General features: G+C 39.6%; 1 protein-coding gene across 3 annotated transcripts in view; it reads left to right on the top strand.

Annotated features, from left to right (window-relative positions):
* Positions 1 to 23,936, top strand: part of pbrm1l (polybromo 1, like) — a 37,119-nt gene extending 13,183 nt beyond the window's left edge. The window contains exons 9-30 of one of the 3 annotated variants that reach the window (XM_057845963.1): positions 900 to 985; positions 2,388 to 2,470; positions 2,561 to 2,777; positions 2,897 to 3,038; positions 3,122 to 3,207; positions 4,157 to 4,436; positions 4,534 to 4,639; positions 8,405 to 9,044; positions 9,647 to 9,858; positions 9,934 to 10,122; positions 11,994 to 12,151; positions 12,231 to 12,476; positions 12,625 to 12,770; positions 17,523 to 17,680; positions 17,771 to 17,954; positions 18,029 to 18,236; positions 18,327 to 18,525; positions 18,592 to 18,747; positions 19,746 to 19,910; positions 20,188 to 20,252; positions 21,468 to 21,654; positions 21,797 to 23,936. In XM_057845963.1, coding sequence (XP_057701946.1) covers positions 900 to 985; positions 2,388 to 2,470; positions 2,561 to 2,777; positions 2,897 to 3,038; positions 3,122 to 3,207; positions 4,157 to 4,436; positions 4,534 to 4,639; positions 8,405 to 9,044; positions 9,647 to 9,858; positions 9,934 to 10,122; positions 11,994 to 12,151; positions 12,231 to 12,476; positions 12,625 to 12,770; positions 17,523 to 17,680; positions 17,771 to 17,954; positions 18,029 to 18,236; positions 18,327 to 18,525; positions 18,592 to 18,747; positions 19,746 to 19,910; positions 20,188 to 20,252; positions 21,468 to 21,654; positions 21,797 to 21,960 — 4,077 coding nt within the window. In that variant the 3' untranslated portion in view covers positions 21,961 to 23,936. Of the gene's footprint in view, positions 1 to 899; positions 986 to 2,378; positions 2,471 to 2,560; positions 2,778 to 2,896; positions 3,039 to 3,121; positions 3,208 to 4,156; positions 4,437 to 4,533; positions 4,640 to 8,404; positions 9,045 to 9,646; positions 9,859 to 9,933; positions 10,123 to 11,993; positions 12,152 to 12,230; positions 12,477 to 12,624; positions 12,771 to 17,522; positions 17,681 to 17,770; positions 17,955 to 18,028; positions 18,237 to 18,326; positions 18,526 to 18,591; positions 18,748 to 19,745; positions 19,911 to 20,187; positions 20,253 to 21,467; positions 21,655 to 21,796 lie in introns of all 3 variants that reach the window. The other 2 variants (XM_057845962.1, XM_057845964.1) reach the window with 2 other exon arrangements.
* Positions 23,937 to 27,485: the final 3,549 nt, after the last annotated feature.

Here is a 27,485-nt window from a genome sequence, read left to right as displayed (position 1 = left end):
AACATTGACAGATGAGCACATATTGTAGCATCTACAAGGACAACTTGGTGATAATACACAGCAGGAAAACAGTCCATTATTATTTTATTTTATTTATTACATTTATTACCCGGCTGGATGGCATGAAGTGGATGGATGGATGGATGGATGGATGGATGGATGGATGGATGGATGGATGGATGGATGGATGGATGGATGGATGGATGGATGGATGGATGGATGGAAAAAGTTGGCAGAGAGTTTAAGAGGAGCTTGCCATTAGCATTAGCGTGATGCAAACGTGTATGCTATGCTAATGCTAAAACACAAGTATTACCACGTGTACAAGGCTTGAGAGTGGAGAGGACACTGCACTGGTGAACGGGGGGGGGGGGGGGGCATGTCACATGAGTGACACAACCAGACACTGCAACGATGCAGGCTAACTACACACTAAATGTCATATTTTGAACATGACATAAACTATTGCGCATTTTCACCTGGTTCTTGTCTCGTCAGACGAATACTGGCATTACTCTTTATGTTTTAGTCTCCCAAAACATGTCATATCGTCTCGTCATCGTCATGAAAAAAAGTGTTCATTGACGAAATATTTTCGTTATCGTCATCATTGACGAAAGCAACACTGCTTTGAACCGTCCGCTTTATAACCCAGTATGTCGCATATATGGATTTTTACAGGCTAATAAACTGAATGGTTTTTTTGTTTTGTTTTGGAAATATTCCATAACACAATGTCTCTGGCTTAAAGATGGGGACAAAGTTTTCTTGTGAAATTTGGTGGGTGTGGTTAATAGTATGGTGTGCCTTACAGTTAGAAGAAAAAAAAAAAACAGTAATTATACTTTGGGCAAATAAAATTCCGCTTTTCTTTAACAATTTGCTGTGTCATTTTGTAGGACGCAAACACCATCAAGAAAGTGTTCATCCAGAAGAAGACTGAACTGGAACACGCCGAGCCAACTAAAACAAGTCTTCGCATCAGGTAGTTGCGCTTCTGTGCAATAAGACAGATAATTGTGTAAGACAGATAATTGTGTAATAAATCAAAATAATAATAATTTTTAAAAAAATACATCAAATTGCGCTAATTCAGAAAGGTGAAAAAGTTTTTGTTCCATGTTTGACACACTTAAATGTTTCTCAACATCAAACAAATGTGGCATTAGTCAAGGACAAAATAAGTAAACATGAAATGCATGGTTTTTTTTTTATTTTTTTTTTTTTTATTTTTTTTTTTTTTTATGAAAGCTAATATTGTTAACTGAGGGAGAATAGAAATTGAATCCTCGAAACCGTTTGTGAAAAAATTGTTCCACCTTGTTATTACTTACAATGTAACTGTTTTATCATACCCGACTTCAGTTTATCTAGCCACACACAGGTTTGATACTACATCATCTGTTGTCAATCAAGAAATCTCAAACCTATACGAGTGTACATCGTGCCAAAATCTAAAGAATGGTAGGAACGATTGACGAAAAAAATTTAGATAATTTAGATAATTTTGTGTGGAAAATAAAAAGTTAGATCACCTTTCCTGAAGGCAGTGTAGCGAACCACAGTGAGAGCCATTGTCTATCAAATACGAAAACAGAACAGTGTTGATTGTAAACCTTCCAAGAAGGGGTCGAGCTTCCAAACATACCCAAAACAAATGCAGTGACGATTCATCCAAGAGGTCATACAGCACAACATCCAAAAAACTGCAGGTCTCAGTTTCATTCAGTTTAGGTCAAAAGGCTCGGGCTAAAATTTGTTGTCACGGAGGAAATTTGATTTCGCACTACTGTACTCTTATTAGTAATGGTAATTGAGATGGCTGAATGATGATGATCATAATAAATGGTAAATATAACACAATGTGCAAAAAAACCCTTTTTTAATCTACTATACAAAATGGTATTAAGAACTTTATTGAGTATAAATATTAAATATCAAGTCAAAAATGCTATTATTGTGATCACAGTACTGTTGCATGACCTTAAAGGAAATTCATGCTCTAAACCCTGCAACGCGGCTGAATTACAACGAATTTTGCAAATATGGTTGAATTACTTCAAAGTGCCGGAACGGACTCATTGCAAATTATTTTAAACATCTTCATTCTTAAACTGTATTTTGAATTTATTTGTCTTTGAATTTAATTTTGTTTTATGATAAGAAACACTTAGATGTGACAAACATGCAAAAGAAAATCAGGAAGTGGGCATGCTACTGAAACCAAAAATGCACAAAATTAACATGCATAGTGCCTTGGAATATCAAATCACTTAGCATTCAATCAATTTGATATAAAGTCTATTCACTTTTCCTTTAAGGTGTATGACTTAATTTTCATATAATTTGTGGTCAATTTTTTATTCTCTATTGCTAAGAAATCGCAGATCTGGTCAAGGTGATCGACTTTCTGGCGTCAACATAGCTCTTCAGTATGGCTCAGAGAGTGAGGACGACCCTGTGCTTTCCGGTAAGCGCCATTGGCCAGCACCATTTGTTAAAAGTCTTAAAAAAAAAAAAAAAAAAAAAAAAAAAATTTTTTTCAAAAAATATTTCACAGGCTCTGTGTGCTACGATGAAGGGGAGTCTGAGGCTGAGAGTCAAAGTTCTAGCATGGAGATGAGCAACCCCATTTTCCAGCTTTATGAGGCCGTGCGAGGCGCAAGGAACAGCCAGGGCCAGCTGTTTTCTGAACCTTTCCAGAGTCTGCCATCTCGCAGGGAATATCCAGACTATTACCAGCAGATAAAGCAGACCATGTGTCTGCAGCAAATCAGGTAGCGATTGTAAATACATTTTTATTGACATTCACATGTCATGAACAGCGCGCAATTAAGTACAGTTTTTTTAATTTCATTTGTTAGTTCTTGAGTGGCATATTCTCCCTCAATTCTAGGGCAAAGATGAAAAATGGCGAATATGAAAATGTCGAACAAATGGATGCCGACCTCAATTTGATGTTTGAAAATGCCAAGCGATACAACATGCCCAACTCAAGTATTTATAAAAGGGCCCTTAGACTTCAACAAATTTTGCAGGTGATAATTCATTTAATCTTATTTGGTGCTCATTTTGTTTTGTACAAGATTATAATAGCCTAGAGTTGTGCCTTCTTTTTCAGGCAAAAAAGCGGGAACTTCTGAGAAGAGATGATGAGGATGGCGACAGTCTGCTGTCATCTGATGCAGGAAGCGCCAAGAGAAAATGGTATCCATATTTTTTTCTCTTTTCCACTTTTGTTCAATATTTGGTATGTATTAAAGATCGACCGATACCAATTGTTAGTTGTCCGAAGGGCTGATAACCAATGTTTGGAGCTGATATCCATTTGCAGTAAAAGTGTAAAAATTGAAGTAAAAAAATTGAATAATGCAAACACTGAAGTTCAATGAAATGCCTGAAGTATGTTTATTGAATCACACAAATAGAGAGTAATAGCTAATAACGGGGTGATGTGGTTCATTGGTAAAGTAGTCATTCCCCAACCCAGAGGTTGTGGGTTCGATTCTCCGCCCTGATGACCTTATCTACGTATCCTTGAGCAACATACTAAATCCCACATTGCCCCTGGTTGGTGGTCGGCAACCTGCAGCTTTAGAGCCACGTGCGGCTCTTTAGTGATGCCCTAGTGGCTCCCGGGAGCTTTTTCAAAAACGGAAAAAGATGGGTTAGGGAAATATGTATTTTCTGTTGTAATATGATTTCTGTAGGAGGATAAACAATGACATAAAGATTCTTCTAATTCATTGATAATGTAATGAAGTTAAACTTGAGGTGGCATCGTACAGCAGAGTAGTCACGTGGTGCGTCGTTCTCTATAGGATGCACTGTAGGGAAATAAACATTTATTATGAAGGCTCAATATGTATTTGTAGTCAACTTAGTCATTTTGAGAGTAGGTTACTCCAGCTAATATAAATACATACCATTACTATTTAACCAATCAGAGGACTGGTAAATACTACTGCTGGAGAGAGCCAAAATAACCCAGTTTTAAATATTTTTTCATATCGCCCCATCGGATTAAAAAAAGATCGATTCCGATATACGTCAAATTTCCAAATGTCGTCCCTGATAATCGGCCCTGCCGATAATGGGTCTATCTCTAGTATGTATTGGTATTTTCTTATTTGATTCCCTTGCTTTCTTTTTGAAGCATCAAGAAAAATATCAAAAAGAGTCGAATGAAAGCCCTGTACGCCGCTGTGACAGACGCCAGGGAGGTTGGCAGCAGTCGTCGCCTGTGCGAACTCTTTATGGTCAAACCTTCCAAGAAGGACTACCCTGACTATTATAAGGTTATTCTCGAACCTATGGACCTAAAAACCATTGAGCACAATGTTCGCACTGAACGCTACGCTACAGAGGACGCACTGATGGATGACATGAAGTTGATGTTCCGTAACGCCCGACATTATAATGAGGAAGGATCTCAGGTAGGGCATTTAAAGCACAGCAGACTAAAATATAAAGAGATCAATATTCATGTCATATTTGCTGTGAATAAATACTCCATTTGTCTGTCAACTGCAGGTATACAATGATGCTGACGTCCTGGAAAAGATCCTCAAAGATAAGCGCAAGGAGTTGGGGCAGCCACCTGAAGAGGAAGATGTGGGGTCTCCCAAATTGAAACTCAGTATGGTTTTTGTTTATTTTATTTTTAATCCAGAAATGCAGAAAACCTAAGATAATGTCTTTTCATCAGCTTGGGTAGAGTTGTGCGATTTGGGCTTACATATGATAACAATAAATATCCAGAAGTTACTTTCCTGAAAATGACATAAAATGAATAGCAATTTTCTCTTATCTGGTCCTCTATTTATTTATGCAGTGACATGAAGTTTGGGCTTTCCTTTAAAACCTTTACATCTGGTAAATTGGGGGTTCCCCCTCTTAAGGCTCTTCCTGTTGAATGGTCTGGCGCAACATGTCTAATTTGTCTGTGTACCGTAATTTTCGAACTATAAGCCGCTTCTTTTTCCCTTCATTTTGAATCCTGCGGCTTATAGACCCTACTCAACAACGTCACAGAATGACGTGTCGCTGTATCCGGCAGCCATATTGTCCGTCATTGTTTATCCGTATTCTCAATGGTATCAATTTGTCGTGCAATTTATAGTGCAATTCATGGAAGCCCCGGTGCTTTCAGACGCTGTAAACTCATTGGATGCGTTGCATAAAAGGCGTGGAAAAGCTTCAGTCTATCCTTTCGCCAGATCCATATTTGATGCCTAAATCGATATTTTTCGACCCGCTGTCTTCGCCCTCTCTGCCTGACATCTGCTACCCTGATATCTACAACTATCTTATCCACACAAAATCAGCCTATTCTCATGAAAGTTTGAAAAACTTTGAGCAGCACTCTAAGCAACATTACCCCGTGTGACCCTTTACTTTCAATTTTCTTAAATGGCGACAATCAATAAAAAAAAAAAGTTGACTGCGATGGCCGACGCTTCAAGGATAGGTGAATATTGGACTATTTCTTCAATAAAACACGCAACAACTGTGTCTGCCTCATTTGCAAAGAGACAGTCGCTGTTTTCAAAGAGTTCGATGTGACGCGATAATGATATTACCGAACAAGACACACTGACATGTACAACAACATTACAGGGAAGATAAGCAGCGAGAAATTATAGCAACTTGAAGCTAGTTTAATTTCACAGCAGCAGTATTTCGCAAGAGCCCGAGTGTCGAAGGAGAATGCCACAAAGACGAGACTGTTGAAAGTATGAATTAAAAAAAATAATAAAGCAAATGTGACACACAGAAGGGCTTGCTAAAATTTGTATAAATATATTGTTCTATGTAAATCAGCCAAGGTAGCCCCCCGCATTTTTACCACACCAAATCTGGTCCCCTTTGCAAAAGGTTTGGACACACCTGTTTAACTGATGATCCGTAGACGAGGCCAGCTTCTTTCACTTGGTACCAGCTAAATATTATTCAAAATGTAATGATGGTGGAAGAAATAAGCATCTTGAATTTGAAACTGTATGTTGTCGGCGATTAGCCTCGCAGTGATCTTAACTGTGGTTGTCAGCCCAAAACCCTCTAAATATATATTAAATGCATCTTACCAGATATAAAATGACTACTACATAATCCGTGGTAATCGTTTGGAGCCCAGTTTTCTCGTCGAATTGCAGCCGTCCATCTCGCTCTCCTCTCCGGGTCTCTCGGAATACGGTAGAACTTCAAGTCTCTCCGTCTATCTTCTCTGTTATTGCAACCAACCACCACACACGCCTTAACCATTTTGATTATTAATGTTAACGAGCAGAAAAACACGGCATAATAGGAGGAATTTACGTAGCGGTAATGCGTCAACACGACGAGTTGACGGACAATATGGCGCAGAAGCGTGGTTGTGACGTCATGTGAGTAGGGTCTATAGTCCGGTGCGGCTTATTTGTTGATTTATTTGGGTTAATAGGTAACACTTTATTTGACATCTACATCATAAGACCGTCATAATTATGACATGACACTATCATGGGCATTACTGAACGCTTATGACAGATGTCATTAGGTGTCATCCGGCAAATTATGTCACTTACTCCATTTGTGTCAAGCTCGAATCTTTTCCATCCCTTCAAAAGTGAGATAATTTGCTGCATAACACTAAATGACTTCTGTTCTAAGCATTTATTAATGCTCATGACTGTGTCATGTCATAGCTATGATTGTCTAATGACAGTCTTTTGGCACCATTGTCAAATAAAGTGTTACCAAATACCATAACTGGCAATTAATTAAACAATTGGAACAGTAGCTGAAGAAACAATTAAACAATTAGCACAGAACATGAATTTTGATTGTTTTTTTTTTTTTAACATGTGTAGTGCTGCAATGATTACTTGGAGGCATGTTGGATAAATAGTATTGACAGCAGACGGCAGCAAAGGTTGACTGTGTCCCCTAAAGCCTGAGTTATACTCCCGCGTTGCGGTGACAGCGCAGCGACTACGGCGTCATTCGACATTCGATAGTTCTGCGGTGAGGGAACGCGTTGCTCTGTAATTCACCGCCAAGCCACTAGAGGGGTGTGGCGTTATGTTTGTACGGTTTTGGGGCATGCTTGTTGACTTCCGTTAGTCGGAGAAAAAATAAACAATGCAAGATGGAACTCTTGAAAGTAAATATTCTGCTCATCAACACTGAATAAATATTGAACATACAAATGTAGAGGGGCAGGCGACGCAGAAGACTGTTTCGAGGCGGTCTGGCCGACTTTTGATGCCGCACAGAGAGTTTTAGACTCGGGTGGAGAGAGCTAGCTGTGGCAGCTAGCTTCAAACTGGCGTCGAGCTCTGCGTTCAAGGTCTGCAAAGCCCTCTAGCCCGATTTGTTTGCCGTGTCCTACAACCAGCCAGTGGGAAGCCATAGCAGATTTCTGGCGTCTATGGAACTTCCCAAACTGCGTTGGGAGCCTTGATTTTAACGTTATCATAAAAAGCACCGAGGCACTCTCAATCAGTAATGATGTATCGTGTGTGAACTGTTATTGAAAATTAAAGATCAAAACAACTCTTGACACCAAATCTGTGCTTTATTCTTCATATACTTGAAGTGTGACACGTAAATAAGTCACAGACTCACAGCAAACATATGTACACAATAAATGATGAAGTGCACCAACCAAAAATACGACATAAAGTGATAAAAAAATTGGCAGTTTTTGGCCGACTGGGTCACCGCTTCGTGTGGCCACTCGATTCCGAACACACACATCTCGTTGGTTCTTCCTTTTTTTGTTTTTTTTTCCTCAATCGCCGACCTTGCCATTTGGCAATCACAATAATGTCTTGACGAGACTTGCTCTTTGATGATACTCCCGTCGGCTTGGTCCATATTTGCGTGTAGAAAATAATGTTTGATTCTATTCTACAATGGCGGTAATTTCGCGCTAAACCGGAAACAACAGTCTGAGTGGACCAATCACAGTCCGTTTCTGCCACGTCATACGCGTCTACGCGGCGTGAAGGTTAGAAAATTCGAGAGGCGCGCGTCAGGCTACGGCGCAGGGTCGTAACTCGGGTCTTCCTTGACGGCGCAGGTCTGACGCAGAAGTATAACTCGACCTTAAGGGAGCAGTGATGGCCAAATGAAGCTTCTTGAAGCAAAGAACCTTTGCAGCCAGTTGGTTCAAAGCTTCATGGTGGTTCATTTGGTGTAATGACAGTCGTACAATGCCGCTGTCAAATAAAGTGTTACCAGTTAATATCTTTTGGTGCAAATATCCCATAACGCAGTGAGGACAGCTGCGGCTTCTAGTACAGTGCGGCATATCAATGAACAAATGTTGGTTTTATTGTCAAATTTGGTGGGGGGTGGTCTTATTGTCAGCTGCGCCTTATAGTGCAAAAATTACGGTACATATAATTTGTATTTTCAGGAAAGAGTGGTGTCTCTCCAAAGAAGACTAAATACCTCACTCCACTGCAGCAAAAGTTAAATGAACTCTATGACGCTGTGCGGAACTTCACTGACCGTCGTGGCCGCCGCCTGAGCACAATCTTCCTTCGTCTTCCGTCTCGCTCCGAACTGCCTGACTACTACGCCACTATCAAGCGGCCTATCGACATGGAGCGGCTGCGCAGCCACATGGCAGCGGGACGCTACCAGGATGTTGAGGCTCTTGCAGAGGACTTCACTGTAATGTTCAACAACGCTTGCATGTACAATGAGCCAGAATCGCTTATCTATCGGGATGCCCTCGTGCTGCATCGGGTTCTCCTGGAAACACGCAAACAGCAGGAGGGAGGAGAGGATTCTGGCACCCCTCCTGTGGGAACTCTTGTGCGTGAAATGATAAGAAACCTTCTTGTGTCAGTGCTGGGCCACCAGGATGACGAGGGTCGATGCTACAGCGATTCTCTGGCTGAAATCCCAGCGTTGGATCCAGAAAGCCCAGAAAAACCTCCGCTTAACTTTGATATTATTCGAGTAAATGTGGAGCGTGGACGCTACAGGAGACTGGATGTCTTCCAGGAGCATGTTTTTGAAGTTCTGCAGAAGGCCAGGAGGCTGCACAGGTACGTGAATTTTCCTAAACTATGTATTTTTGGCCAGAAAATATTTGAAAGCTGATATTGAGGCCAAACAATTTGAAAGCATGTTTGCTACAAACTGTGCCTCATTCATAGTGGAATCTAGATATGTGAATCTACCTTGAATTTGGTTCAACTGTACAGGTTTGTGTATATACGTAAGGCACACTCTCACAAGAGAAAAAAAATCCGACATCAGATGCATTTATTTATAAGCCAAATGTCAGTAATGTGCATTTAAGTAATGTAGCTTAAACTACCAATACTGATCCAAATCTGTTATTGTGTCCTGATTTGACAAACGCTTCTACGTGGAGCTTGTCTACAAACGTCATGAACTTGAAACATAATTATGATGGCTAATAGAAAATAAATCAGATGTGAAAAAATCTAATAGGTGTAAGCCGCTGGGGAAAAAGTTGCATCTTCTAGTCTAACTATTACTTTATCTTCATCTAATTAAATACTGATTTTCTAAATGGGTCCACTATAATTCCTCTTGAAAGGGTTATAACTAATGACAACATTTTGGTATACAGTAGTAATTCTAGTAGGCTTATTTACTCACTACCTTTTTGCCTTTCCAGAACTGACTCTGAAGTTTTCGATGACGCAGTGGAACTGCAGCAGTTTTTTATCAAGATCCGGGATGAGTTGTGTAAGAATGGAGAGATTCTACTAACAACCGCGCTCAACTACACTTTGAAACAACTGCACAATGATGTGGAGCAGGAAAAGAGAGAGAAAATACCCAAAGAAATTGAAGAGGATAAGGATAAGGAGGACGAGCCAAGCAAAAGTATGCAAGACCTTAAACATATTGACAATAATAACGCAGCGATCAATTGTCATCTTCATTTTCTTTCCACAAAAGGTTCAAAAGTGAAGAACATGCCAGATGAAATATGGCGGCCCGAGTCGCATACAGATCTCGATTACCGGCAACAATGCACCTTTGAGCACAATACCTACCAAGTGGGGGAGTATGTCTATGTGCAGCCATCCGAGGCTAACCTGAAACCTCACATCATCTTGATTGAGCGCCTTTGGGAGGATGACAAAGGTTACTCAACTAACTGCTTTGCCAGAAATACTTATCTTTGCCAGACAAATTAAGGAACCCAAGTAGACCATAAAAAAGACAGGAGCATGTACCGTATTTACTTGTTGTTGTTTGGGGACCCCTTGTGGCAGATATGTACTAAAGCCAATGTATTTAACATCAGTTTGATTGTGAGCTGTTATTTCGGAACACATCCACATTCAAAGAATTTACTGTAATCGTTTTGCATAGCTTGTTCTTCACATTAATAGTAGGGATGTCCCGATCCAGGTTTTTGCACTTCCGATCCAATACCGATATTGTTTTGCACTTCCGATCCGATACCGATACTGGCCGATACCGGCCTCTCTGAGCATGTATTAAAGTTTAAAGTTATTTAGCCTCCTTACTTAGTTGTCAGACTCATGTTGAAAAGGGTTTTAGTAATCTTGATAACAACTTGCCAGCTGAATTAGGTGAGTTGGAATAACACATAATGGTTGGTAACAAGAAACTGACCTGTTTATTAAATGATAAACACAAAACATTATAAATAACAAACAGAAATGACATATTCAAACAGTAAAACATGCTAATAATATTGTAAACTGTCTTAAAAAAGCAAAACACACAAACAACCTCAAACTATTAACTATTACACACTCCCTTTGATTTGCTTGCCCAGCCCGAAAAAACCCAAAATGTTATGTTTTATTTGTAGGCACGAGCCTGAAAAAAACAAAATTCTATGCTTTATTTGTGAAGACTCAGGAGCGATGCGTGGTTACGTTTTTGTGTGATCACGTTTGGTGACGCCAGTGCATATATGCATAATGATAACAAATTATAGCCTGTCTTTTGTAACAAATTCTCCCAGTTAAACAAGACTGTAAGATGGATATTCAATACACATTTATATATTTTATATTTGCATGTGTGTTCTAACAGGTGGATAGTGGATTTGACATTTATTTTAATCTCCTCGAGTTGGCAGAAAAAAAATGCAAGTTTTCTCAATGTTGAAATACTCTACATATTTTTATCATTATAAATGCATTTACACAGCGAAATAACGCTGGAAAAGTACATACATAAATACATCGTTTTAGTATAAATATATCAATATATATTTTTTGAAAAAAGTCTGCCCGATGCGTCTAAATCCCACTTTACTCACGAGAGATAATGGCTCGTCATCCAGAATGATTCCTTCGGCAATGACTCTTCCCTGGGCTTTGGGACTGTCAAGTGCCAGTTTGTCACGCATAGCAAATGTTTCTGCCAGTGTTCGTTGCGTATGACCTTTCTTTCTGTCTTCGGTTTTCTCCTTATACTCCTTATATACTCCTTGTATTGTTTGTGGTGATATTTCGATAAATGCTTGATTAGTTTGGTTGTATTAACACTTCTTACAGCTTTACCACCACGCTTGACTTTATTGTGGCATATGTTGCACTCTGCCTCTTCGTCTTTGTCGTCCTTTAAAGTGAAATAATTCCACACAGCTGACATTTTTACCGATAGTCTCTCAGTCAATTTGGAGATGGTAATGTAGTGTGTTGAAGGTGTGCGTAAAATGCGGACCGGATTTTAGAGAAACCGAAGCAAAAACTTGAATGGATTATGTAAGTCGGTGCACTGGAAAACCCGGACTGGACCTTCAAAAAAAAAAAAAACTGGATCGGAAGTCTAGATCGGAATTTTTCCGTGTCGGCCGATCCGATACGCATTTTTTTGACCATATCGACGTCCGATCCGATCCAGATATCGGATCGGGACATCTCTAATTAATAGTGGGAAAAATTCTGAAATAGTTTGGATATTTTGCTCTCAGGTCATAGGCGTGAACATTTTATCCCCCGTCCATTTCTTTGTTGTTTGTGTGTATGTAGGGGAGAAGTGGCTCTATGGCTGCTGGTTTTACAGACCAAGAGAAACCTTCCACATGGCAACTCGCAAGTTCCTGGAAAATGAGGTCTTCAAGAGCGACTACTACAACAGAGTGTCCTTCCGTCAAGTCCTGGGCAAATGTGTGGTAATGTTTGTCAAGGTAAGCGGAAAAACGCCAAGATAAGTATTTTTTATTTCTGTTAAAGCCGCTCATTACTTTAGTATGACACATGTTGTAGGATTATTTCAAACTTCAACCGGAGGGCTACAAAGCCGAGGATGTGTACGTTTGCGAATCCAGATACACTGCCCGGTGCAAGCTGTTTAAGAAAATCAAAATCTGGGCCGTGCCTCAGAGTCCTGTCAGATTCATCCCTCGAGAGGTGCCCCTGCCCGTTGTCCGCTTTGCATCAATGTTTGCCAAGCCTGACCTGGAGAAACTCGAGAAAATCTCGTTTGTAGACAGCAGCAGTTTCATAGACAAGGTGAGCTTTCAATTTCCTGGTTCTTAACATGTGTTAGCTAATAGTAGACAAACGTTTTGGCTCTCGATCCACAATGGGTTCTAAAAGAAAACTGAGGTATGACGTCATCAAGAAATTCTATCATGGGTGTGCATATTTTATGTTTTAGGAAAGGGAGGAAGTCTCCATGGAGGTGAGCGGTGCAGATCCTGGATGCCAACACTACGAACAATTGCGCTACAAAGACATGTGGTTCAAAGTAGGCGATTGCGTTTACATCCAGTCACATGGCCTGTCCAAGCCTCGTGTTGCCAGGTAAAAACAATGTATTAAAGATACACGATAATATCGGTCGCCGATAATTATCGGCCGATAATGGCAATTATGACGTCACACAGATAATCCAGATAATAAAAAAATTCAACCGATAATGGAATCCGATAATTATATACTTGATTTAGCCTCCAAATGTGCGCAACCGAAGAATTCAGCACGCCACCTCCTCAACCCCTCTCCTCTCTGAAGCCCCTGAGGGAGGAGGGGTTGAGGAGGCGGCGTTACACTACAAGAAATAGTTGAATATTATGGCGGCCGTTACTAAAAAAAACGACACTCTCGCCATCTGCGAAACATGTACCGTAGAAGTTCCACGAGGCCGAAAGAAAGCGTCTTCATTCAAAACCACTAACCCAGCATTCATTTAAAACTGCATCACAAAGATTTTTGGAACGAATGCTAAAGCTATTGTAAACACAAGCTGAACTAGCAGGCTTGTGACAATACAGAGTCGGGTTGTTTGGGAAAGCAGCCCAAGGTGGGTGGTAAACTCGCATCTAAGGCTAAACACCGGCACGACTGGAGACCGATAGTCTGCAAGTAGCCGTCTTCCGACGGAGCCCGCTGCTCTGGCCGGTCCGGGAGGCCGCCGCTGCCTCGGTTCCCCGGCTTCAGGACCTCCGGCGAACACCCCGGTTTCTCGAGCGTTCCCCCACGGCGTGCGAGCAGAGCCAGGCCCCGATTACGCCGCGGCGAACAGGCCGGTGCGGGCGGATTATCCGGTACGAACGTAGCCGCCGAGACGAGACACGGATTTTTTAATTTTTTTTTTTACCGAAATGACCCGAGAGCCAAAGCCCTACGACCATCATTCTTCATGAAAAACATGACAATCACATTTTCACCACGGATATTTGGAAAAGTCATGTCCAGTAAGCAAGCTTATCATGACGGCACAGTGGTTAGATGATAATTTAAACATGGAGAAAACGAAGTCAGCCAGTCAATAATGCGTTCAGTATGTAAAATGACGAGCGGTCAGAAGACTTTGTAACGCTGCCTTTATTTTCGGCTTAACAAAACTCGGGCACAAAATAACACGCACGGAGATGCGAGCTCCAACTCCATCCAAATAGTACTGTAGTGTTGTATCGGTCGCGAATGATTCGTTCTTTTTGAACGAATTGTTTGGGTGAACGAGACCGAACTAATCACCATCTGCACTGATTCGTTCTATGAAGTTGGTGGCGCTTGTTCGCTGCGTGGGAGGGCGTTGAGCAAGCGGCAGCGTCTTCTGACATCGCACACGACCAATCAGACGCCAGCTTCATCGCGGGCAGGGGAGGGAGCGGAAACAGAATCAAGGCGTCTGTCACTCATTTCCACGTGTGGCCAATAAGCAGCCAGCGTGCAGGCAGGGGGGGAAAGACTGAGTTTTGTCACTTCCCGTTCAGTGATTCGGTCCTCCGGTTCCTGACCTAGCTTGCTGCTAACTTGACTTTCCAGTAATGACTATGCGGTGTACGAGTCATAAAATGAAAGGAAATGACTTTGTCACATATTTGTTAACGTGGAGCCTATCAAATGCTGCTCAAACAGACAAAAACACCACACAAATCTAGCGAGCATGGTTTAGTGTTCTACTTTTCTCAACAGACTCGGGACTGTACCTATGACTATATACTATCAAATTTACAGTAATTTAAAACATGCGTAGCTACGAGGCAAGCAAAAGCTGAGCTGCGGTCGCGTGACGGCAGTGAAGCGGGCAGAGAACTGTCACTATATGGAGGCTTCATGGCAGCGATATTTACCTCATATGTGCACAGAAAAAAAAAAGAATATTTAGTATGATCACCATAATACTGAATTGCAATGAAACTGTATATACATGTCAATTTTTTCCAAGTGTTTTATTTTTTTTTCGTGTCAGAGGGTGTTGGTTGGTTTGACAAATTATGTCAATCCGTCCATCATGTGCTACTCAAGCGCCCAAAAACAAAGCGCGCGGACACGGGAGATGTCGCAATATGTCTACATTTTTCTTAACAGACTAATGAGAGTAGAAAGGCGACATCATAAAGAGCAAACAATTATTTCTCGTCAGCATTTGACGGTCTGAGATGCGGGGACGACAAGGGAGCTGACCGGATTATTTTATTTATTAATACCAGTGCAAAAATTCAATACGATCATCTTAATAATAAAAAACAAAAATACAACAGAGCGAGAGGTAAATATGATGTGTTGGTCGTTCCATATTTAGAAATTAAACTTTCGATTTATTTTTATTTTCGTGACAGCAAGCATGCCGCGTTGGCTGGTAGCAGCACTGCAGCAGCATTGTATATGTGAGCAAGATCATGCTAAAGAAAGTCCGTGCGCCCCCGACCCCAAACCCCCACTTCCCCCTCAAAAGGAAAATGTTTAACCGTGTCCTAAATCGAAATGCAAGCACGAGCCATGACTTTGAGCCCATAGAACTAGGACAGACGACGCGGAAGTTCTCCCTCGCTTTTGCAGCAGCGGGAGGGAGACGAGGCTGTCTGTGAAAGCAGAATGATATCGCCTGTCACTCATTTCTGAAACTACGACGAGTGGTCAATGTGCAAGAGAGGGAGGGACCAAGCAATGTCACTTCCCGTTCAGTTATACTGCGAAGCGGTCTTTGGTGATTCGTTCGGCAACGTCACTTCCCGTTCACTAACCGAACGATTCATTTGGGCGGGGAGGGAGATGAGGGGGGCGAACGATTCGTTGAACGATTCGTTTGAACGAATCTTTTTACTGAACGAACCGGAATGGATTCGTTCACTCAAGTGAACGACAGATCCCGTCACTATAGTACTGCCGTGTATCAGTTTAGCTGCTGTAAAGCACATGTCGTGAGTGCCGCAAAAGTAAACAAAGCGCTGCAGAATGACATCTCGCTCTTCGAGTTAATTATTTTCACAGTGCGCAATAAAGCATATAACATTAGCAATCACTTTTCAAATTATTTTAACTTATTTGTCTGCTCAATTGCAGTCACAGTAGATAATCAAAACTTATTGGCACTTATTAACACTTATCAATTTAAATATGCACATTCCTGTTGTAATGAAATAACAATAACAATCTGTAGCCACAAATATTATTCAAAAAGTTTTTTTGTGTTTTTTTTTTAGGATTAAGTATAATAATGTATTGCTTAAAATAAGGCTGTTAAGATTATTTTCAGCTAGCTATTTTACTTCCAAGAAATCTGAGAGAAATACACTTAAAGCGCTGGCAGATAATTTCACTTATTTCTAATAGATTTACACTTATAAAACTGACTAGTTTTAAGGAGGTGTGTTTTGCAGTGTATTAATGTTATATATGTTAGGAATGGCTTAGTTTTAAAGACATTTTTGTGCAATTTAGGTATTTACTCTGTAAGTAATTGTTGCCAAAGGTTTACCATTACACAATGTCAGACAATCTGTCATTATTTAGATGTTGGAATTGAATACTTGTTCATATTTTATGTTGAAAAAAAGAGCAATAAATTATATTTTTGCACAGTAATAATTTCTTTTGTGTATACTTTAAAATTTTACATAAATCTTTTAATAGAATTATCGGCTTGACATTATCGGTTATTGGTTGGAATGAGGAGGAAATTATCGGTTATCGTTATCGGTTGAAAAAATGTATTATCGTGCATCACTACAATGTATTTGTTTTTTTCAATTTTGTTCTGTCATCATTATCGGCCTTTGCTCACTTTAGCTACATTCACACTGCAGGGCATGATGCTGAATTCAGATTTTTGTTTAATCAATTTTTTTATGCAACTGTTCACATAACGTTACAAATCCACCTTCTAATATCAATGGACTCATTTGAGGTGTCACACAGAGCTCGTCGGTTTAAAGAATTATGGCAATTTTTTAAGACTTAAATGCTTCAATTGACTCATGTGCTATTCTGGAGCCCACAAACTCCCCCTCTTCCTCCATATTTATCTTTTCTAAAGCATTTTCTTTTCACCACCAGCTATTTTTGACTACATCAGCCTTTGTCAAACATTCAGTGGCCGAATGATATTGAGGAAAAAACTGGCGTTTTGACTCTTTGAATGATATGTCGTTCAGGCTTACAGTAGACGTGTGTTACCTTTGGGTGACATAGGCTAAATGAGTGTGACGTGAATGTCCATACTGGACTCTAGTGGGATTTATATCCCATATATATCCACAAATGAACAAGGTGTCTGGGTCTGATTTAAAGCAATCGAAAACTAAAGGATCACCTTGAGAGAGCAGACCGCTGCCATAAGAAGCCAAGTTCGAGGCATCACTATATTTCTGACCAGTTATCTTTGACCCTTTCTCTTCTCAGCATATCACCTAGCTGCAAATTTGTATTAACTTGATAGGATAAACCTAATTATCATGAGAAAAAAAATTCTGATCTCTATGACCTTTGACTTCATTACCCCAAAATGTGATCACCATTTCATAATTTGAAATTGTAATTGTTTTAATCTGTTTTATTCATGTTGTTTGGCTTCTTTTTTTTTTTTTTTTTTTTTAACTGTACGATGTCTTATATCTAGAATTAACATTATTATCATTAACATATCCTGCAAGTTTGATGACCCCTTTGTTCGTTCTTGAGTTATTATCTTAACATAAACATACAAACAGAAACGAATACATATCTCCGCCTTTCACCAACTGGCGGAGATATTGATACTGTTCGCATGGCATAATGACTAATGAGCAAATAAATCAGAACACAGCTATGCCTTTGATTGGGATGTAGGTTGGAGAAGCTTTGGGTGCAGAATGGAACTACTTTCTTCTTTGGGCCCATTTTCATTCATCCGGAGGAAACCGCGCACGAGCCGACAAAGATGTTCTACAAGAGAGAGGTTTTTCTGAGCCACTTAGAGGAGACTTTGCCCATGACGTGCGTCATAGGTAATGTCATTAGGAACAAAGCCGATATGTCAGTAATGTGTCCATTTTTAAACTCATTTTTTTGGTTTCCGTTATTGTTTCTTTTCTTAGGCAAATGCATGGTTTCTTCATTCAAGGATTACGTGTCATGTAGACCTACCGAGGTCTCAGAGGAGGATAATCTTCTTTGCGAGAGCCGCTACATAGAGACTGAAAAACAGGTGAAAAAGTTCAAGGGGCTGAAGCGCTTTTCATACTCTTCCAAAGTGGTGGAGGATGAGGTCTATTATTTCAGGTGAGTTTAAGTATACAAAGCACTTTGGTAAAGCATAATCGCCACAAGGCTAAATATTTTTGTGCCCTCTGCAGAAAATTGATAGTTCCACAGAAAGAAGCATCTCCCTTTTTGGATAAGAAGATAGATGAGCTTGAAGTTAAGTTAGCAGATGTAGAAGATGGCGATGATGACATGGACGACATGGACGATGACGACGAGGGTATAGAGACACCTTCTATGCCTCAGATGCAAACATCTCTTAACAGCGATATGGACAGCATGCCTTACACACCTTCTCAGGTATAAGTTTACGGACTTAAGAAAACCCCCTCACAGGATACTGGCGCACAAAACTACTGAGACCTCCACTTTTTTGTCTTTAAATTACAGTCCACACCAAAGATTAAAGGCTTGTCCAAGAAGGAAGGTGCCAAGAGGAAAATCAACATGAGTGGCTACATCCTATTCAGCAGTGAGATGCGGGCTGTCATCAAGGCTCGACACCCAGACTTTTCTTTTGGTGAACTGAGTCGTCTGGTGGGCACGGAGTGGAGGAACCTCGAAGCCGTCAAGAAAGCTGACTATGAAGGTAGGAAACTGCAGGAGTTTGAGGAAGCTCCTGATTAGAGATCTGAGAACTTTCCTTTCGGTGCAGAACGGGCAGCTAAAATCGTGGAGCAACAGGAACGGGAGAGGCCAGCCCTGAAGCAAGCGTCCCCAAGATCAGGTACCCCCCTAGGGTCACTGATGGGGGTCGTGCCTTCACCTAGCACTATGGGCATGATAAACCAGACCATGACACCTATGTCAGGTAACCCCGCTCAGACACAGCACGAGTGTTTGACTACTTGGCAGCAGGGAAACGAGACAGGACTATTTCAAATACCTTTTAACAACAAAAAAAAAGGCTACCATGCAGAAGCTTTTTGTTGTTGAGGTTTATGCTTATCACCTTAAAAAAAAAGGCTACCATGCAGAAGCTTTTTGTTGTTGAGGTTTATGCTTATCACCTTTATTATCGCTAGCTTTTTGTTTGAAACTGCATGACCATAACATTGCATGAATAACCATTTTACCACAAGTCTTCTATTGTTGTTTTGCCTGCTAACACTCATTTATTCCGACAGTCCCTTTCACACGCAACTTATTTTTTCCCAGTAGGAGACCGATGATGATTTCATGTTTATATCACAAACCTAATATTTTTCCAAATACTGATGGCCTCGTCAGTTGGGTAAATTTTGATACTGGATTTTGCGGACTTTAAGACGCGCTTCAATAATTAATTAAACATTATTTGCAATGTTGAAGGATAAAGAACTAATGTAAAATTTGATACAAAGTAGTACATACATAGTCAGAAAAATATGGTACTTAGTACATTGAGTATTGCTTATAAGAATTTACTGTTTAATGAAACTCTTATCAATGAATATAAATAAGCCTATGACAGCAGAGCTACTAATTGTTCTATACTCAAGCTCCCGTTTTATCCATCATTTACTTTAAATGGCAACAATCTTGTATACTAGTAGTATACGTTTTGGTTCATTGAGTTTTTAACAATATATGCTTTCTATCAAAATTTGTTTTAGAATGGAGATTATTATGATGAATAATTAAATGCTCAATTGTTTGCTTGATTAATTCAAGTTCTAGAGCTATGGATATGCACAGTATTCACAATGTAAAGCCTTAGTGTGAAAGGGGCCTAGTGTGGGCAAAAGCAGTGCATGTCATATCATAGTCAGCTGCATGTTACATATGCATGAATATGTTGTCATCCTCTCCTCGCCCTCTTTCCCCAAGGCATGATGGGAGCTTACGGGCCACCTTACATGCCCATGCAGGGCCCCCATGAGGGTTTGTTGAGTGTGGCCCCATTGTCACCTTACCAAGCAGGGGGGGCCCACCTCCATCCTCACCATCTTCAGCCAGGTGGTATGCCTGGATACCCGGGCATGGTTCATCATGGTAAGGGCTTACTGTGGGAGCTGCACCTGGTCACTCATCACCAATTGATCAACTCACCATGCAACTTGGTGGAGCTGTACTGCCTCTGCTATGCAGTAGCCTCTCAGTGTGTATTTACATACATGATCTAGAATCACACTCCTGATGCATGTGATAACACTGTTATCCAACTACTACTAACATTCATCTGAATTCACTCAACAACACTAAAATCTTTGGTTTTATTGAAAAGTATCATTGTAGTTATTAAATGGCAAGTGATTTGTTTTCTTTTTAGGCATGATGGGGGCTGCTGTGAATGGTATGTCTGGAAATCCTGCTCCGGGAAGTTTCATGCAGCAGGTGAGCCAGAAAAAAAATAGCCTGTAAGAGCTGTTCACCTTGCCTAGCACGGCCAGACTGTTCTCCCTGCGTTTTTCAAACAATGAGAGAATAGTCTGGGACCCAGCCCATTAACGGCCTCTCGAGCAAGTACAAAATCAATCGACAAATCAGATTCGTTTATTTGCGTGACGTGTTCTTAACGAGCAACGTCACTCTTCCGCGTCGGAAGTCGTCTCCACAACAACACAGATGGCGAACAGGAGAGCCGAGAATATGTTCCAATCCACGGTAAAATCAGTTTTAAATGACCAAAAACGCATCGACACACGTCATTGACAACAGTCTGTCTCGCGCTAGCCATGTTGAATAAATTCCGCTCTCCTCGTATGTTTACTACCGCGCGCAAGTCCCTCGTCCAGCCAGTCGCTGATTGGTCCACTCCGCTGTCTGTTTGCTGTGGCTTGCTCCGCCCTGGAAATTTTATCCGCTTAATGGTGGCCAGACTCAATAGCTGGAACAGCGGTGAGTCTGGAGTACCAGGCTACTGTTCACCCTCATTCTAAAGCACATTCAAGGAACAATTTAATCTAGAGTTGATTAGTGAAAGCTGTATATTAGTGTGAAAGGGGCCTAGTGTGCGCAAAAGTAGTGCATGTCATATCATGCATCATGCAACTTAGTATAAACATATAACTGGGACTCTGTCTCTTTAAGAAACTCATCCCCATTAAATATTTTCAATGTGGAAAAATTTGCTTGATACACAAGTGAATTGACTTTGGCCATGTAACAAATTATAAACTCATCTTAGTCAAGGTACCACATTATTGTGTGTCAGTTTTTCCCCAAATTTAAGATGCTACATAATATGACACACTGACAGTATAGTTAATGTTGTCATGCATTTAATTTTTAATGGAAAGATGCCACAAAACTGTGATGTTGCTTGGGGGGGGGGGGGTCATTTTTGGAGGTGGCAGGGGCCATATGTATAAATGGCAGCTGTTGCTTCACTATTCAGTACTCACATTCATACACATGCAAAGTAGTAATGTATTTGGTATTTAGTGAATGGATACATGGATAAATCATTCATTGCGTGAGGGCAGTTAAGTTGTCCCATCGGCGCCATTTCACACTTGAACACTCACAGTAATAGTATCGGTCCAACATGAATTCAGTTATATTTTGACGTCTGCCAGTAAAAAAAAGGACATTTTTCTTCAATTTCAGCCAGGAATGTTCAGTCCAGGACAGCATGCACCTCCACCTTACCCAGGGGCTGCCCAGACTCCTCCAATGTTTGTAGCTCCACCGCCGAAGACTCAGAGGTTGCTACACTCGGAGGCCTACCTTAAATATATCGAGGGCTTGAACTCAGACTCCAGCACGGTCAGCAAATGGGAACAGACACTGAAAGGTTCGAATGAAAGCTGCATTTACCCCATATAGCAGCTTGTTTATACTACCATCAACCATATCCCTATTGTGTCACTGGAGTCATGCAGTGTAAATCCAGAATTAATCACTTCTATCCCAAATTTATTCAATTTCCCCAACAGCTCAAAGGCGAGACGCTCACATGACCAAAGAGCAAGAGAGTCGACTGCCGGCTCACTGGCTTAAGAGCAAAGGAGCCCACACCACAATGACAGATGCGTTGTGGCGCCTGCGTGACCTGATGCTGAGGGACTCGCTGAGCATTTGTCAAGCGTACAATTTGTGATGTGAAGGACTCGCACCACTTGTAACCACACCTCTCTCACCCCTTAATATCAAACTTGGAAAAAAAAAACAGATCGTAGAAGCAATATTTTATAGCAGTTCCTAATCAATTTTATATTTATTAGTATCAGTAATATGCTTATTAGTTGTTTGTGCATATGAATTTTTTTACTCTGTGGATTAATTTTGCTGCAATACAAGTGTTTTGGCTTATTGGTACTATTAAAATAAACTTGCTATTACAAACTATTTAACGACAAGTACTTTCAATTATTGTGGTAAATTAAGCACAAATGTACCGTATTTTCTCAAGTATATAAATGCCTAATAATGTTTACCTTACTAAAATATATTGAGCACATGACGTCTATGAAGTTGACCGGAACCAACAATAAGCTTAACATGTTTTGGGGGGTTGGGGAGCATACTGTGACAGCTTTACTGTAGGACACATTAGCCACGTTTACATGCTGACTTTTATTCATACCGATTCAAATCATTCCGAATGGAAATTTCACATCAGCTGTCTACATGTCACTTCATCTATTCCGATCCAGCGTTTACATGTGACTGCCTTTATTCCGAAAGGACGTTTGACAACTGCCATCTGACATGCGCAGATTAATCAAAACAAAGCGTCACATCGCAAAACATGGAGATCGATCGTCAGATCAGCTGCTGTTTTAACTTTTCGAGTGGAAACAAAACTTCAGAATGATACGCCGTTCATTTAAAAAGTTGTGTGGGTGCGCTGTGCGTGTGCTTGGAAGCCATGTTGCAAGTGACGTTACTTACGTCACCAAGTGACGTCACCACATCAGTACGGATCATGCGCAGAAAGAACGCAACCAGACACCATTCCGCTTCCCTGTTTACATGATATAATTTTACTTCTAATCGGTTTGGGAAAAGGAATATTCCACCCCTGTGAATCGGAATGAAATTCCATTCGGTTTGGGCCTGTTCATTCCGAATGAGGTGTGTATATGGAACACATTTATTCGGTTTGAAGAAATATTCCGATTGTAATTGGAATATTTGGCTCCATGTAAACGTGGCAAATGTTGCCTCTCATGCCAGCTTTTACTTGTACTAGCCGTAAATTGTTATGGGTCTAAAACTGCATGTGAACGCCCTCTCAAGTCGTATTTTCTCCTGGAGAACTGGGAATTTATCATTATACCCGGGTTTCCGAGATGTGACAACTTGTTACCGTTCAAATTGTCGGAGAGCGAACAAGGACTAGGAAGAAACTCGTTTTTTTTTTTTTTAGGTTTTTCACCAATTATCCCCTTGTTTTGTCGCTTGCATAATAACGTATGATACAGTAATGATTTTTTTTTTCACCAAGTGTGTGATCATTTTATAGCTTTACACAGCAAAATAGACACTGTTTAGCACTTGGTTGGCATTCTGAGTAAAATTCATGTAAATGTACTTGTTTACACTATGCCATTGACAGCATGATTTACTGAAACTCCTGATAGCTTGGTGAGAGGACATGTTGTATGTGGAGCCACATTTCTATGCCACTGTACTCAGCACTTGGGTAGTTTATAATAATCAACTCAGTCTTTCAAAATTCAAGACATTATCGTACAAATTGTGCACCCAGGCTGGTTGGCTGAAGGCACTTTACTGTATCAAGTACCATTTGTTTTTGCTGTTGTTTTTTTAAGTGTTTAACACAATCCAGTTTCTGTATGACAATCTATTGTTTCCATCAAATTGTTTGATGCATTTACAATAGTATTACAGTAATTGTCAACATATTTATCATCTGTATGATGCAACCCTTAATGAAGGATCAAAGATGCCAAAATTAAAGATCAATGAATAAATTAAAGTGAAAATAAAAAGGATGATAAGAAATGAGTTTTAAAAATATGGAAGAATATACTATTAAAAAGATGAATATAAATGCAAAAAGATCAGAACTGGTAGGCTACACAGCAGGAGTTAATTTTACTGGCAAATTAAAACGTCGACAATATTTTCATGTGAACATTGTAGCAAAGTTGGAATAAAAAAATATATATAAAAATGGGATGTTTTGAGCAAGTAACTGAACATATGGAAATCAAAATTGATCAACAGTGTATATAACTGAATTTTGGATAGCCAAATTGTACTTGGTACAATTCCTAAGATTCTGTGTGTGTACACACACACGCACGCACACACACACACACACACACATATATATATATATATATATATATATATATATATTAGGGCTGTCAAAATTATCGCGTTAACGGGCGTTAATTATTTTTTTAAATTAATCACGTTAAAATATTTGACGCAATTAACGCACTCGGCCCGCTCAGACAGATTTAAATGTCAGTACAGTGAAAGGCCAACTTGTTAATTGTGTTTTATGGAGTTTTTCCGCCCTCTGCTGGCGCTTGGGTGTGACTTGCATATGTTATGTGGCGTAATGTCGCCCTCTGCTGGCGATTCAGTGCAGCTGATTATTTGGGTTTCGGCGCGCTTTTCTGACGTGATTATATGTCGACGCGAACTCACACTAATAGACAGTGCTATTCAGACCAGCTAACGTCCGCATCCAGTATTCAGTGGCAGTTCTCATAGCCCCATCACACTGTTTGTGTCTAATACATGCATCGCTTGTGAGTTATATTCCTCCTTTGTTTATATTCATGAGCATTAGATAGTTATTGATGATGTGTATTTGAATTTGTTCACATATATGGTGAAATGCAGTTACATTGTTAGATGCTTGTGAGCTAATTGGCTAGTGCTACTGCTCAAATGGACACGAAAACATTAAGAGGCGTTTTAATTAGGGCTGTCACACGATTACAATTTTTAATCGAGTTAATTACAGCTTAAAAATTAATTAATCGTAATTAATCGCAATTCAAACCATCTATAAAATATGCCATATTTTTCTGTAAATTGTTGGAATGGAAAGATAAGACAAGATGGATATATACATTCAACATACGGTACATAAGGACTGTATTTGTCTATTATAACAATAAATCAACAAGATGGCATTAACATTATTAACATTCTGTTAAAGTGATCCATGGATAGAAAGACTTGTAGTTCTTAAAAGATGAATATTAGTACAAGTTATAGAAATGTTATATTAAGACGCCTCTTAATGTTTTTGTTTTAATAAAATTTGTAAAATTTTCAATCAAAAAATAAACTAGTATCCCTATTCTGTCCTCAATGTGTGTGAGTACACAAATTGACAGATAGCGAACATAAGTTCCAAAAAGAAATCAGACGGTGTGGCAAAGTTGCATGGGCTTTACTGAAGTCATCTCTTTTTGACAGGAGCACGTTTCTTGTATTTTTGTAAAACTGAAAATAACAAGGCAATGTGTCAATAACTTGCATTAATCACAAAATAACATAAAATGTACACACACGTGTCCATTTGAGCAGTAGCACTAGCCAATTAGCTCACAAGCATCTAACAATGTAACTGCATTTCACCATATATGTGAACAAATTCAAATACACATCATCAATAACTATCTAATGCTCATGAATATAAACAAAGGAGGAATATAACTCACAAGCGATGCATGTATTAGACACAAACAGTGTGATGGGGCTATGAGAACTGCCACTGAATACTGGATGCGGACGTTAGCTGGTCTGAATAGCACTGTCTATTAGTGTGAGTTCGCGTCGACATATAATCACGTCAGAAAAGCGCGCCGAAACCCAAATAATCAGCTGCACTGAATCGCCAGCAGAGGGCGACATTACGCCACATAACATATGCAAGTCACACCCAAGCGCCAGCAGAGGGCGGAAAAACTCCATAAAACACAATTAACAAGTTGGCCTTTCACTGTACTGACATTTAAATCTGTCTGAGCGGGCCTAGTGCGTTAATTGCGTCAAATATTTTAACGTGATTAATTAAAAAAATTAATTAACGCCCGTTAACGCGATAATTTTGACAGCCCTAGTTTTAATATAACATTTCTATAACTTGTACTAATATTCATCTTTTAAGAACTACAAGTCTTTCTATCCATGGATCACTTTAACAGAATGTTAATAATGTTAATGCCATCTTGTTGATTTATTGTTATAATAGACAAATACAGTCCTTATGTACCGTATGTTGAATGTATATATCCATCTTGTCTTATCTTTCCATTCCAACAATTTACAGAAAAATATGGCATATTTTATAGATGGTTTGAATTGCGATTAATTTTTAAGCTGTAATTAACTCAATTAAAAATTTTAATCGTTTGACAGCCCTAATATATATATGTATGTATATATATATATATATATATATATATATATATATATATATATATATATATATATATATATATATATGTATATATATATACACACCAGTGTATGGCGGAAAACACTCAGTTGACTTAAAGTTCCGCTCTGAGACCCCCAATTTGGCCAAATTTCAAAATTTTCCTATATGCATTTGTGATACATCATTGGAAAGCCTAAAATCTCAATTTTCTGGGGGAAGAAAAATTTTGAACAGGAGGGCATTAAAAAAAAAAAAAAAAACCTAACTGGAGGTGAGAGCATGAAAGAGCATAATTAAAGACTCCATGATTTTAACGAGATATTATCGCGTACTTACCTTGTTTCGATCCAAAAAGTCCATGTAGCATGTATCACCGAGAGTCACACAAAATTACACAAAATTAGTCACTTGCATATTTTAAATTTTTAAACAAATAACATCACAATGAAAAAAATGGTATCTGTAAAATGGATATCTACCTCATAACTATCGCTTAGCTGTATTTTTTTTTTTGTTTTTTTTTTGTTACTGTCGCATTTTCTCCGATATGTTAGATGATAAATAATCGATCCAAACAAAGAAAAATTGTTTAAAAGAGTAAATATATGAAAAAGAAAATCTCGACCACTCCTTGATGTCTGCGATTTCTGCATCGCTACCCTTGTTATATTACCATGTTTCACCCATAAAATCCCCCTAAAATCCAGCTCTGGCCATTCACAGCTGTGTCTTGACACTCGGTAATACAGTGGGGAGAACAAGTTTTTGATACACTGCCGATTTTGCTGGTTTTCCCACTTGCAAGCCATGTAGAGTTCTGTAATTTGTATCATAAGTTCTCTTCAACTGTGAGGGACGGAATCTAATACAAAAATCCAGAAAATCACATTGTATAATTTTTAAATAATAAATTTGTATTTAACTGCATGAAATAAGTATTTGATACATTACTAACTAGTAAATATTTCGGTTCTTAGTTCTTTTTTAAGAACCCATCCTTTTCTCCACTCATTACCGGAAGTAACTGCACCTGTTTGAACTTGTTACCTGTATAAAAGACACCTGTTCACATGCTCAAACAAACAAACTCCAACCTCTCCACAATGGCCAAGACCAAAGAGCTGTGTAAGGACATCAGGGATAAAATAATAGACCTGCACAAGGCTGTGATGGGCTACAGGAAAATAAGCAGCTTGGTGAGAAGGTAACAACTGTTGGAGCGATTATTAGAAAATGGAAGAAGTTCA

This window comes from Corythoichthys intestinalis, chromosome 9 (assembly GCF_030265065.1).
Source record: "Corythoichthys intestinalis isolate RoL2023-P3 chromosome 9, ASM3026506v1, whole genome shotgun sequence".
Lineage (NCBI taxonomy): Eukaryota > Metazoa > Chordata > Actinopteri > Syngnathiformes > Syngnathidae > Corythoichthys > Corythoichthys intestinalis.
The sequence above is the reverse complement of the archived record's forward strand: the minus strand, read 5'-3'. Positions and strand labels throughout refer to the sequence as shown.